The sequence below is a fragment of the Giraffa tippelskirchi genome, chromosome 2 (assembly GCF_054371585.1).
Source record: "Giraffa tippelskirchi isolate mGirTip1 chromosome 2, T2T-mGirTip1v1.2.pri, whole genome shotgun sequence".
NCBI classification, from domain to species: domain Eukaryota; kingdom Metazoa; phylum Chordata; class Mammalia; order Artiodactyla; family Giraffidae; genus Giraffa; species Giraffa tippelskirchi.
This window is the reverse complement of record NC_137276.1, coordinates 237,299,916-237,314,266: the sequence shown is the minus strand read 5'-3', so window position 1 is coordinate 237,314,266 and position 14,351 is coordinate 237,299,916. Positions and strand designations below refer to the sequence as shown.

At 43.5% G+C, this 14,351-nt stretch overlaps 1 protein-coding gene across 1 annotated transcript in view; it reads right to left on the bottom strand.

The window, feature by feature from the left end:
* The window catches only part of KCNH8 (potassium voltage-gated channel subfamily H member 8), a 444,159-nt gene that overhangs the window by 236,764 nt on the left and 193,044 nt on the right, over nt 1-14,351 (bottom strand). Inside the window, exon 3 of the mRNA XM_081573380.1 lies at nt 7,513-7,644. Coding sequence (XP_081429506.1) covers nt 7,513-7,644 — 132 coding nt within the window. The remainder of the gene's footprint in view (nt 1-7,512; nt 7,645-14,351) is intronic.

Here is a 14,351-nt window from a genome sequence, read left to right as displayed (position 1 = left end):
AGTTTTTCCATACAATGTAGTGGAAAAAATCAAACAAACTTATTGGACAATCCAATACATATTTACCTGGTGTTTCAATTAGTTTTTCAATTGTCAAACATTTTTAAATGTCAAATTTGTCTAAAAAGAGAAAAAATATGTCTCCCTCCCCAAAGTCATAAAGCTAGAAATATATAAATCGTTTTTAAAAAGAAACGAGTTTGATAGTTTTGTCCAAGGATCATAGACTATTGACCAATAGAACAGGTTCAGTCCACAGGCATATTCTGACTGGCTGCAGAATATTTGAAAGTTTCCTTTAAAGCAGAACGAGGTGGTGAGGCTTACTTCGTGTGTTAGCCTTGGTTTCCACTATGACCGACCACAGCGGTGCATTCACTGCATTTCCCGCATCTCTAAAGGCAGATGAGCTTATGAACTCTGGCTTACGCTATCTAGGAGAGAAGGGTATCGGTGAATATGCAAACAAAATCCACAGCCTTAAAAAATAAAGATAAGATGATAATTTACAGATGTGATTGAAACTCTCCAGTCACTTGGAGGCTCTTCATTCCCACGTTCATCACACATTTGACAAAAAGTTGGTGTGGCTCTCCTAAAGGCAGAAATCTACCTCCTCAGTAACAGTATCAATTTTTACACCAGTTCTCTCATCAGACAACTGTGCTTTATTAGGATTTTGGTCTGTGTTTCTTCCTTGTGCAAACAAGCAAACAAAAAAATCAAGCAGGATATTTCAGCAAGGGAAAGGAACATTATTACTATGTTCCCCATTGAAAATTAAAATATTCAAAATAAATAAAAAATGAAATCAAATTATCTTTGACTTACTATCTGATCAGTGGCTTAATATCTGTCTTTATGGAGAATATTTTATATGTATTTTAAACAAGTAACTGCCATTATCTTAATAAAATGTGACCAAACTGAGATTCTGAGAAACGGGAGGACAAACAGAAGAGTTAACAAGAACCCAAAATTAACAGCAGCAGAGATTCTACTTGAAGTGAAGAGGCCACTCCATACCAGGAGTCAGAACCCACTCTGGGAGTCTTGGAGCTGACTTGGACCAAAACACTTCACGCTGTCTTTGACTTAAACTAAACGTATTCATCAGATGTGCACCTGAGACGTTTGAGAATTATGATATGATTATTTTGTAAAAGGAAGAATTCTATGCTGTTTTCTATCACTAGTCACATTTCCTAAATTGAACATCGCTTACACATTCATTTCTTCATCCCACCCATCACGAAAGTGAAAAGTGAAAGTGAAGCCAAGCTGCTCAGTCATGTCCGACTCTTAGAGACCCTACGGACTGCAGCCTACCGGGCTCCTCCGTCTACTACCTCCAGAATAAGCCAGGGCCCAGTTACTGTGCAGCACAGGGAGCCACACTCAGTGTCTTGCAGTAAAACCTATAACGGGAAAGAATCTGAAAAAGAATATATGTACATATGACTGAGTCACTGCTGTACGCCTGAAACTAACACAACATTGTCAACCAACTACACTTCCATCTTAAAAAGTTTTTTAATAAATTAAAAAAAGATGAGCGTGGTAAAAAGAGTTGGGGCAGGAGCTCTGGGTTTCCATCGCGGTCACGTGTGTGAGTCTGGGGGAAGGAGCAAGCCTACCCCGTGAGCACCTCCTTTCTGACCGTCTCTCTTTTGTCTCGTGGACCACCCCAGGGCATGGCAGGCGGTGCTCCGAGACCCACCCGCCCGGCCCTGGGCTGTCTCCTGCTCTTCACGCACTGAGGCCTGGCAGCTCACGGCTCCGCACTGCGGGGCCCTGGGGTAAGCGAGCTGCCCCAGAGCAGACGGTCAGTGAGCGACAGGCGTGCTGCAGCAGGCGCCCCTCCACCAGAGGTGCCGGCATGAGGACGGCCCGCAGCGCTAGGGTGGCAGCTCTCTATCCGATCCAGTCGTTGGAGCTCCTGGGGGTTAAGGAATTCAACACTTAAATTTCGAAGGGACACAATTAAGTCTATCAGTTCAGTTCAGTCGCTCAGTCATGCCCGACTGTTTGCGATCCATGGACTGCAGCACGCCAGGTCTCCCTATCCATCACCAACTTCCGGGGTTTACTCAAACTCATGTCCATTGAGTCAGTGAAGCCATCCAGCCATCTCATCCTCTGTTGTCCCCTTCTCCTCCCGCCTTCAATCTTTCCCAGCATCAGGGTCTTTTCAAATGAGTCAGTTCTTCGCATCAGGTGGCTAAAGTATTGGAGTTTCAGCTTCAGCATCAGTCCTTCCAGTGAATATGCAGGTCTGATCTCCTTTGTCATTGACTGGATCTCCTTGCCGTCCAAGGGATGCTCGAGAGTCTTCTCCAACACCACAGTTTAAAAGCATTAATTCTTCAGCACTCAGCTTTCTTTATAGTCCAACTCTCACATTCATACATGACTACTGCAAAAACTATAGTTTTGACTAGACAGACTTTTGTTGGCAAACTAATGAGTAATTAAATCTATAACAACAGTCCCCAAAGCAGAACCTTGGAATTCATCAAGCCCTCCTTTTCACTCATCTCCAGCTGTGAAGGTCTACCGTTGTAACTCAGAACTCTATCGCCACACCATCTAAGCTCCTTAGAAAAAACATAATAAAATCTTTATGTTTTAAGCCATGCCTGCCTAGAGTTGAACTTCCATTCCCAGACTTTATAATCTACTTAGGAACAAAGGTCAGCTATCTGTTATTGCATCTCCCGAAATCAGCATCCCTTCCTTTCAGTTTGTTGATCACCACTCATCCTTCAGACGCGCTTCCATGTTCACTTCCCCGGGAGGGTCTCCTCGTCTCTGCTCCGCTTCTTGCTGGCCCCACCCCACCGTTTTGCCTCGTCTGGGAGGAACTGCCCGTTTTTGCCACTCTACCGTCACTGAGCACACCGTACTGCAGTGATGGAACTGCGTGCTTCATTAGATCTTGTGCTCTTTGCAGGAAAAAAAAACAAAAACGTGCCAACTTGAAAAATGTACACCCTGGAGTTTGCATGCGTATAAACCCTAGTTCTTCCACTTTTGACTCTGCATACCTTGTCAGGTTACTTAAATCACTGGTAAATAGAAATAAGAACAATTCCTATTTCATGGAGTTATAATGAGAAGCAAATGAGGTAACGTGGCGCTATGAAGCCGAGGCTCACCAACAGCTAGCTCTGTGCAGCCTGTGGGGTGCGGCGGTGACTGCAACTCCTTTCTATTGAATGTGTTCTGTGATTTGCCACGTGGGGCAGATATTATCTCTTATAAACCTAAAGTCACTGTAGACATCTATGTGACTTCCCCTTCTATAGGTGTAGAAACTTAGTCTCTGAGAGGGTAAGCAGCTCATTTAAGGCCGAACAGCCAACACGCCTGGAAGCAGGATCTGGGCCGAGGTTTCAATGAGCACACTCTATCCATCCTGACATCTTCAATCTTTCAACACTGAGGGCAGGACGGGGGCTCAATAAATACCTGCGGGATTCTTAGCTCATTACTCAGCCACTTCTAAGTTACATTAAAATATTTCTTACTGATAGGGTAAGAGGTAAATAGGTTCTCATATTAAAGTAATTCAGAAATGCTAGGAACACATATAGAAGGTATTGGTTGACATGCTACTTTTAGAACCCAAATGAAGTATGTGTCAAAAATGGAAGGTATTTTAAAAGGTGGTTAAAATCAGCAGATTTCTAGTGAAGTCTCTCTCTCTCTCTCTCTCTGGGGAAAAGGAGTGTTTGTATTGAGCTCTTTCAAACCACAATTAACAAATATATTTTACTCCTTTTATCCATTGCCATCTTCCAAAAGGCGGATTTCTCCCTGGTCATACAGACACCAGGAGCACAGGGCAAAGAGGATGGCCTAAATTATATAAAACCAGTAGTGATGATCATTATGATCAAAACAAGTCAGGTTGATTAAACTGCCCTCTTTGAAGCAAAAAAAGCCATATTTATTTCTAAAGACAGTTTTGTGTGTCTTACACATGTATGTGAGTATACATAATATACAGTGAAAGTCACTCAGTTGTGTCCGACTCTTTGCGACCCCACGGAATATACAGTCCACGGGATTCTCCAGGCCAGAATACTGGAGTGGGTAGCCTTTCCCTTCTCCAGGGGATCGTCCCAACCCAGGGTTTGAACCCAGGTCTCCTGCATTGCAGGCGGATTCTTTACCAGCTGAGCCACCAGGGAAGCCACAGGGAAAACATACACACCAAATAAAATCGGGCCGACTGCCGACCTCTTGTTAGTTTTAACTAAACTATAGCTCTTTTAACCTCGTTTCTGGGTGAACTTTCTTAGATTTTTTCCCCCTCATTTTGACTCCTCTGTGCTGATTCTCTATTTTAGTTTATCTTTATGCGGGCCAATGGCAGCTTACGTGAACCCTCAGGGATATGCTCATGAGACGCTTACCATGTATAACGTTTGCAACTGGAATCTGATTGGCCGGTCTTCTACAGACCACAGCTGGTTTCCTGGGTAATGTAGTGGCATCCCATTTTGGTTTGTGTGTGTGTGTGTGTGCCTTAATTGGGCAGTAAAACTCAAAAGAGTATTAAGGAGAGTTGCTAGAATTTATAATCAGAAATAGATAATGAAATGAATAGGTACATAATATGTACACGTATATTTAATGTTATTCAAATAATCCTTATGGTGGCATAGTAAGAAATGTACTTGGTCTTATCCCTGTTCCAGGCACACAACTCTACAACCCTAGAAATCCCTGGAGGGGTGAGTCTCTTACATCCTATGGATGTTAGGTTCCACAGGGGAGCTCATGACCAGGAAGACCAGGGAGATTAGAAGGCTGGGCCTTGTACCCACCCCCTGACCTGGGAGGGGAGAGAAGCTAAACAACGCGTTGATCACCAGTGGCCAGTGATGTAATCAACCTTGCTTACGTAATGACGTTTCCATGAAAACTATTACACAACAGAGCAGGAGACCCAGTGGACGCATCCTGGTGCCGGGCGGCGGGGAGCACGTGGCAGCCCCAGGCTCTTCCCTGTACCTGCCCCATGCATCTCTTCCATTCGGCTGTTCACAAGTTACAGCCTTTGCAGTAACAGAAGTGTTTCTCTGAGTTCTGGGAGCAGTTTTAGCAAATTATCAGATCTGACAAGAAAGGGGAGGGCTGTGAAATTCCCAACATTGCAGTCAAGTTGGACAGAAGCATGTGGCACTGGGCACCCCGTACCTGTGACCACCGTCCCTGTGTGGGTGGGAGGCCCTTATACTTGTGGACTCTGATGTTCATTTCAAGTACCAGACCACCTGAGCTGCCTCCTGAGAAACCTGTATGCAGGTCAGGAAGCAACAGCCAGAACCGGACAGGGAACAACAGACTGGATCAAAAGTGGGAAAGGAATACATCAAGGCTGTATATTGTCACCCTGCTTATTTAACTTATATGCAGAGGACATCATGCGAAATGCCAGACTGGATGAAGCACAAGCTGGAATCAAGATTGCCGGGAGGAATATCAATAACCTCAGACACGCAGATGACACCACCCTTATGGCAGAAGGTGAAGAGGAACTAAAGAGCCTCTTGATGAAAGTGAAAGAGGAGAGTGAAAAAGCTGGCTTAAAGCTCAATATTCAAAAAACTAACATAATGGCATCCAGTCCCATCACTTCATGGCAAATAGATGGGGAAACAATGGAAACAGTGACAGACTTTATTTTCTTAGGCTCCAAAATCCCTGCAGATGGTGACTGCAGTCATGAAATTAAAAGGCACTTGCTCCTTGGAAGAAAAGTTATGACCAACCTAGACAGCATATTAAAAAGCAGAGACATTACTTTGCTGACAAAGGTCTCTCTAGTCAAGGCTATGGTTCTTCCAGTGGTCATGTATGGATGTGAGAGTTGGACCATAAAGAAAGTTGAGCGCCAAAGAATTGATGCTTTTGAACTGTGGTGTTGGAGAAGACTCTTGAGAGTCTGTTGGACTACAAGGAGATCAAGCCAGTCTGTCCTAAAGGAGATCAGTCCTGAATATTCATTGGAAGGACTGATATTGAAGCTGAAACTCCAATACTTTGGCCACCTGATGAAAAGAATTGACTCATTTGAAAAGACCCTGGTGCTTTGAAAGATTGAAGGCGAGAGGAGAAGGGGACGACAGAGGATGAGATGGCTGCATGGCATCACTGACTCAATGGACATGAGTTTGAGTAAACTCCAGGAGTTGGTGATGGACAGGGAGGCCTGGTGTGCTGTAGTCCATGGGGTCGCAAATAGTTGGACAGGACCGAGTGACTGAACAACAGAAATAGTGTCGGAACTGAATTAAATTATAGGACACTCCGCAGTGTCCAGAGAGCTGCAGGAACTGGTAGTTAGTACAGGAAAAAACCTATGGTTGGTATTAAAGGTGTTCTAAGTAAATGCGCTTCACATTTACCTTCTGTCTTCCTATAATAGCAAAGAAAATTGTGAAAACAGAAACAAAAATCGTGTTCACCTGTTTACACACTTTTCTCTCTTTAGGCAGGTTTTACAGTTGCTCTAATATTCAAGTAACTTGACTCACACAACTGCTTGCCTCTCTTGTATGTAAAATATGCCACACTATTTAGTTATGCAAATACATAGGAAATCAGTCGTGCATTTGCAGACATTCCAAATGATAGATGTTGTGAGGTGGGGGCACCAAATAGTTCTCAATCTGTGTTGTCATTCAAAAGACATAATATATATAAAACACCTACATACATTTTTAAAAAGACATAGTTGTTAAAATGTCAAATAGCTAATTCTTATAAAGAGCTTTATAGGAAATGCCTACAATGACAATTGCTTTTTCTCTGGTCACCAAAATATCTAACTCTACTTCTGTTTAAAAGAAATAATATGGGCAATTTTTCCAGTGTTAATTTTTGTCTGCTTACATAAATGCAGGGAATTTCCTCTTAAACTATAAACAGAAGCTATAAGGTAAGCAATATAAAGTCTTAGAATCCTTTAAATATCATTGAAAAGCTTGTCTATGTCAACACAAATTATTATTCCAAGATATAGATACACATTTGCAACGTTCCACTCTGACAAGCACTGAACTCGAGATCTGGATTTTGTACCTAAAATGAAATCTTGCACTTTTAAGTTCTGGGCTACTGTACATTAGATGAAACTGGAATCTGTGTTTTTCACTGCTTCATTTTAACTTCACTTATTGCTATCAATTTATATTTTTCCCTGATAAAACCAGATGGTGTGAATCTGTGTACTCTGATAAAAATTTTTCCATCCTCATCCTCCTGGAATCAGAATACAAACTTCTGCTTCCTGTCAAGTGAATCTTTGCTACAAACAGGAGAATGCAAATTCACGTGACTCTGTGATTCTGGGAAAAGCACCAAATACTGCCTGCTAAGAGTTATGAATATTTATCAGTTGCTGTTATTAAAAACACTCTTTTTTCCTACTGGAGTTTCTGAGTAAACAATTTCAAAATGTTATTCCATCTGTCAATGTTTTCTGAAAACAGCACAAACCTTCTTTTTTATCTTCTGGAGTAATCTTCACTTTTGTGTCTGTTATATCTTTGAACGAGGCCAGAAAAAGGACCACATCTCCTTTCTCATTCTTTATGGGAACAATATCCAACAGGCACCAAAATGGAGACCCTGCAACAGTAAAAGAAAACCACATCAACCACTGCTTCCTGCTTTTGTATAAAAATCACATCATTCGTGGTGTAGTTTATAAAGTCCTTACTGTTTTCTTCTAGCCCCCAACTCTCCCCGCAAATCTTAAAAATGTCAGTTTTCAGATTCCATACATGTCTCGCCCATATAGATATCGCTTTATTTCCATATGAAGGGCTTTCTCTGAAAATAAAGTGGTATTTTCAAGAAAACCACTGGTCTGTGCTGGGACCTTTCTGCTTACGATATTCACGCTGTATTCCTTCTTTGCATGTATTGATGTTGAAGCATTCCAACTGATAAAACTTTGCCCCTTCCCACCTCCAGCACACACTGGTTCCTAAATAAGGATCTTTGTTTGGTGTGAGCTTCCTAGAGGTTTATTTAGTCAGTTTAAAAATCAATGCTTGTGCACCAGAAGAGCTAAACGAAAAAACGATGGAAAATACCAAGTTTGGGGGAGGATATTTTGTTACTTGAACTCTCCTACATTTCTGACTGGTTGCAAATTAGTACATATATTTTAAAAACTGTTTGGCAGCATCAAGATATATTTTCATAACACAACATTGTTCAGCAATGTGAATGAGTGATAATATAATAATTGGCAGTAGACTAACCTATTGCTGAGTAAAAACAACCAGACATGGAGGAGGAGAATCCATTTACACTAAGTACAAAAACAAGCAAAACCAATCTATGGTGTTACAGGTCAAGTTAGTGGTTACTTTTGGGAGATTGGGAGGGAACACAGGTCAGGAAATTCTGGGGTGCTGGTCCATCCTTCGTGATCTTTATGTTGATTACAGAGGAGCACTCAGGTTTTGAAACTCATCAGACTCTCCACTCATGTATTTTTCAGTATGTTTGTTTTATTTCAAGAAAATATTCTTAAAAGCGATACTTAATACCCCAATAAAGAACAAAATACTGCCATTTGCAGCAACGTGGATGGACCTAGAGTTGATCATATCATACTGAGTGAGGTAAGCCAGACAAAGACAAATATCTTTGATATCGCTTATATGTGGGATCTAAAAATAAAAATGGCCCAAATGAACTTCTTCTTCAACGAGGGTCGGGAAGAGGAGGGATAAATTGGGGGACTGGGACTGACATATACACACTGCTGCTGCTGCTAAGTCACTTCAGCTGTATCCGACTCTGTGCAGCCCCATAGACGGCAGCCCACCAGGCTCCTCCCTCCCTGGGATTCTCCAGGCCAGAACACTGGAGTGGGTTTCCGGGACCTCCTCCAGGGGGGTCTTCCGGACCCAGGGATCAAATCCGAGTCCCTTACAACTCCTGCATGCGCAGGTGGGTTCTTTACCACGAGAGCCACCTGAGAAGCCCCTTCATTAATATGGGTCGCTGTAAATACAAATTTTGTAACGAGGTGGCATCAGCTAGGCTGCTGTCAACATTCCCACTGTGTACACGACAAGTGAATCAGGAACAATGTAAATGACATATACGCCTATTTTTTTCCTTCCTTCCTTCTCTCCACTCTCCCTTCCTCCTTTCTGCCTTCAGCTGCCCTCCTATTTAACCACACCAACTTCCTTACAAATATGGCTTTGGGGATCTTCAGGTCAGAAAGCAAAGCATAAGCCATTTGCTTCCTCTTCCAGAAAAAGAGAACCAGTGCCCAAACCTACCAGTCCGGTTCAAAGCAAAGCCCCTCTCACTTAATTTGCTCACTTATCTTTCCTTCCCTGCTGTCTTCAGTGGCTCCACCCTGACTCTCTGACAAAATCCTCAGCCTTGCATGACTGTAATAACTCAGAGCAATTCCCCAGGTCTGCTTCTTCCCCTCTTACCCACAGGTACAACGATGATCATGTAACATCCTTCAGTCGTCAGCCACCCAGACTTGGTGCAATAAATCTCTCTTAGGGTTAAGAGCAAGGAAGAAACTCCCTAGGCCTCCAGTGCAAAGGTGGGAAGGATTCTTAAAAGCAGGGTTAGAGGGCAGACATCGTGTCAGTGTTAACTCTCTCTGTATATAGCAATAGTAATTACCATGTGGGTTGGTGAGCACTAAAACAGATGAGGCTCTGCCAAGATTTAAGTTAATAACACCTTTAATTTCCGCAGATAAATGCAATTCATGGGGAGCAAGCAGGGTTTATACCCTATATGGTAAACTGTATTTTCGGAATCGCATAAATAATTGCATAGCGTTGAAACCTGGTGGAAGGCCCCGCGTCTCTGTTTTTGGAGCTTCCTTTTACTTCACTGGGAGACAAGGGTGTGAGAGAATTTGACTTGGAAATACTTATGATTGAAAGAAGGTATATACTTTCCACATACCCCAAAAGATTATATTTGGCAATAAGTGTAGACTTAAGGTTTCCAGCATGAGCTCATGGTTCCATCACTTAGTACAGGGAGGCAGGAATGTAACCAAAGTTGAGTGGGGGTTGTTCCCTTCTCTCTCGTAGCTGGGCCGCCACGACAGAACACGGGTTATGCCTCCAGTGTGACAGAGCAGCAGAAAGGGGAATGGGGCCCTTTGTTGCTGTGGTTTAGTTGCTAAGTCACGTCTGACTCTCTGCAACCCCATAGACTGTAGCCCTCCGGGCTCCTCTGTCCATGGGATTCTCCAGGCAAGAATACTGGAGTGGGTTGCCTGACCCAGGGGATCTTCCTGACCCAGAGATCGAACCTGGGTCTCCTGCATTGGCAGACAAGGTCTTTACTACTGAGCCACCTGGCAAGCCTGGGGACCCTTTGCATGTCCCTTATATCAAGTAGGATTTTGGTTGGATTTTTAATGATAAATACGTGTGATCTTTAGCTTTTGACATTATGGCTACAATAATATAATATCCTGTGTGAACAGTGTCAGTATTGTGTAGCAACATTTTCAGGTGCTCCTCGTATTTCACAGTAAACCTGATGGGTCTTGTTCTCTATCACCACGGTCTCAGTGCTGCATACTCAGTGGTGTGATGAAGGTTTGACAATATTTAGAAATCCATCCAGGGAATATAATACCAGGGAGGGTGTTGCCAAAGGGCGCAGGTGTGCCAACAAGGCACTGCTACTGGTGGCTGAATGACAGGACCCTAGGATCTCCAGCAGAGAGAGTGGGGCGAGGGGAGAGCGTCTCAGGTGAGTCTCCTCTGTAGCACCGTAGTCGCTGCCTTGTCCTTGCTCTAACCATCTCTCGCCCACTCTTCAAGTGTACTCTCCCTACCCTTAGTTTTTCTCCCCAGGCTGCTGAAAGAATCTGTGAAAATACAGGGTCCTGATTAAAACCCCCCAGTGGCTTCTCACTGCTTGCTTGCTTAAGAAAATCAGCATATTTATCAACATGGAGCATCTATTTTCATGGGGCAGGAAAGGAAAACAGGAATGGGGTGGTGCTGTGAGGAGGTCATCTAAAATTAGGGTCAGATTCCAAGGGAGGAAGAAGCCCCAGGGAGACAAGCCCCACAGCAGCCTCTCCAGGGCTTCCAGGCACGTGTGCTCTTCCAAGTGACGGAAGCAAGGACTCTTGGGTGAATTAGTAGGTAAAGCCTTCACCTTACCTGCAGGAAGCCATCCTTCCCCTTATCTGCAGGAAACACCTCTTCCAAGGACCATCCGTCTATAGTGCAGCCCATGTGTGTTTCAGATCTGTGGTCCTTTCCCAGCGAATTTGCCTTGAGTGGACACCTCTTCTCCAAATGCCCCAGGATCCTAAATCACTGAACTTGTGCAGCAGTGGAAGGCAGAGTGGGGTTGGTGGCACAAGAACTGAGTCAGCTGGAGATCTCACTGAGCTGGGCAGGGTCTAAGGACACCTTTTATTTCAACATTTAATGAGAAATGGGGATCTCAGAAAACAATGTGTTTTTAATTTTTAAAGCCTGTTTCTTTGGGCTTCCCTTGTGGCTCAGATGGTAAAGAATCCAACTGCAATGCAGGAGCCCTGGGTTTGATCCCTGGGTTGGGAAGATCCCCTGGAGAGGGGCGTGGCAACCCACTCCAGTATTCTTGCCCAGAGAATCCCCTGGACAGAGGAGCCTGGCGGGCTACGGTCCACGGGGTCAGAAAGAGTCAGACACGAGTGAGCGACTAAGCACGGCACAGCATTTGTTTCTTTGGAGAAAAACAAAAAACAAACAAACAAAATAACTAGGCAGATACACACAGACTATGCACAGTGGTGGATTGTGGGGTGACGGTCTCTTCTTTTTTCTTTTCTTCTCAGATCCTTGTTTTCAGCTTTGCTAGAATAAGCATAAAGGAATATATAGTGGAATTCTGGCAACTCTAGAGATTTGCAGTAAGAAATAAAGAGTTCAGGACTGGGTAACTAAAGCAATGATCACTTTGTGTATATTATCCATGATTAAGTTCTAACAGATATCCCATTTCAGTCTTTGAGAAAAGTTCTGTTTTGAGTTAGGGTAACTTTAAAAAAGAAAGAGGGAAAGAAAAATTTAAAAAAACAAAGCGGAAGAAGAAGGAAAGAGAGGTAGATACAAATCAACTGATGCTTGGTTGCATCAGTTCAGTTCAGTCGCTCAGTCGTGTCTGACTCTTTGCGACCCCATGAACCACAGCACGCCAGGCCTCCCTGTCCATCGCCAACTCCCAGAGTCCGCCCAAACCCATGTCCATCGAGTCGGTGATGCCATCCAGCCATCTCATCCTCTGTCATCCCCTTCTCCTCCTGCCCTCAATCCTTCCCAGCATCAGGGTCTTTTCCAATGAGTCAGCTCTTCACATCAGGTGGCCAAAGTATTGGAGTTTCAGCTTCAACATCAGTCCTTCCAATGAACATCCAGGACTGATCTCCTTTAGGATGGACTGGTTGGATCTCCTTGCAGTCCAAGGGACTCTCAAGAGCCTTCTCCAACACCACAGTTCACAAGCATCAATTCTTCGGTGCTCAGCTTTCCTTATAGTCCAACTCTCACATCCATACACGACCACTGGAGAAACCATAGCCTTGACTAGACAGACCTTTGCTGATAAAGTAATGTCTCTGGTTTTTAATACGCTGTCTAGGTTGGTCATAACTTTCCTTCCAAGGAGTAAGCATCTTAATGTGCCAAGTTTTGTGTTTTTTTTCCGTCCATTTTGTTCCGAGTTCCCTCTCTCCTTATACAAAAGTACTTCTTTCCTCTCCCAGGAGTATGTATCAGCATCCTCAAAAATTTCTAACAATTAAACACAAGAGGAGCCTGGGAACTTGAGATTGGAAAAATTTCTCCACAATGTGCTGTAGTCAATAATTCCAACAGCCTTGCTCAGCAAATCATTTAATGGAGTTTTGACCAGCAGAGCTATTTATTACTTGCCTTAAGAAAACCTAATTGCTTCTGATAGACAGAGGTAATTCTTACCTACAACTGAAAGAATTTTTCACATATGGATAGCCACGAATTCATCTAGGATAGGTTTAGAGGAGGAGCCATGATAGTTGATTCCAGTCCAGTGAGACTGAGATAAGGGATTCCTGACAATGTGAGGTGTAGGGACAGCTGTCATTCATTGACTTCTATTATGGGCATCCCTCATAGCTCGGACAGTAAAAAATCTGCCTGCAATGCAGCAGACCTGGGTTCGATTCCTGGGTCGGGAAGATCCCCTGGAGAAGGAAACACAACCCATTCCAGTACGCTTGCCTGGAGAACTGCATGCGCAGAGAGGCCTGGCAGACCACAGTCCGTGGGGTTGCAAGAGTCGGACACGACTTAGTTGCTAAACCACCACCATGTGCCAGACACTGAGCCATAAGCTCTGTATGAATTCTGAGTAAACTTCTCAGCCATCACCCTGACCAACATTTTCAGACGGAACCATATTTTACAACTGTGGAAACTGCCATGTGTAGCTTTTTCTTCAGGGTCCCACAGCTAAGTAGTGCCAAACAGCAGGATTTAAACACAGGTCTTGGGTTGATTTCTAATGTGGCCTTACTCTAATCTTCTGGAAATGATCATAATCTATGAACCATGCTTTAAAAGTTGAGTTTAATCTTTCTTTCTACCTGTGATCTAGAACATAATGATACATCTTCTTTTTAAAATGTCATATTAGAAGAGATAAAAGTGAAATAAAACCTTTGGATAATCAGCAAATTTCCCTCTCAACCCCAAAATAAGAGGAGAAACTCTACTTGAAATAAAATTCAGCTACTTTAGTTCTAGATTGGAATGCATCCTTTATTTAGGTACATATGGCCCTAATTTTTAAATTTGCTTCAATGACCAAATAGACAACGAGATCTGAAAACCACCTCTGGTACTGCTTTTAGTCCCCTCATTGAGACAGTGAGGATGCAGTTATACAAACTTTGTCATTCCAGTCTTGAGGTGTAGTTACCTAAGTTGTTAATGTACGCGGCATCATATCCTGATCTCATTCACAAAACCTTTGCTCGACCCCTCTCCCCTGGGTGTTTCTGCCTCTTCCCTAGAAATGGTGATCTTTGTGCCACTGTAGTTGTAGGTAGGACACATACCAACATGCCCGAGGTTCTTCTCTTCTCTGCAAATAACACAGAGAACTGAGCCCAAATCAACACTGAGCCATGGGTTTTTCTTCAGCGGTGCCCCAGGGGAAAGAAGGCCACACACGCTTGACCATTGTCAGTGAGCAGACAAATGTCTCACCGACAGGCTTGGCCCCGGTGATTGCTGCTTAGAAGCCACTTCTTTCTGAGAACAAGGTGTTGAGACAAACTC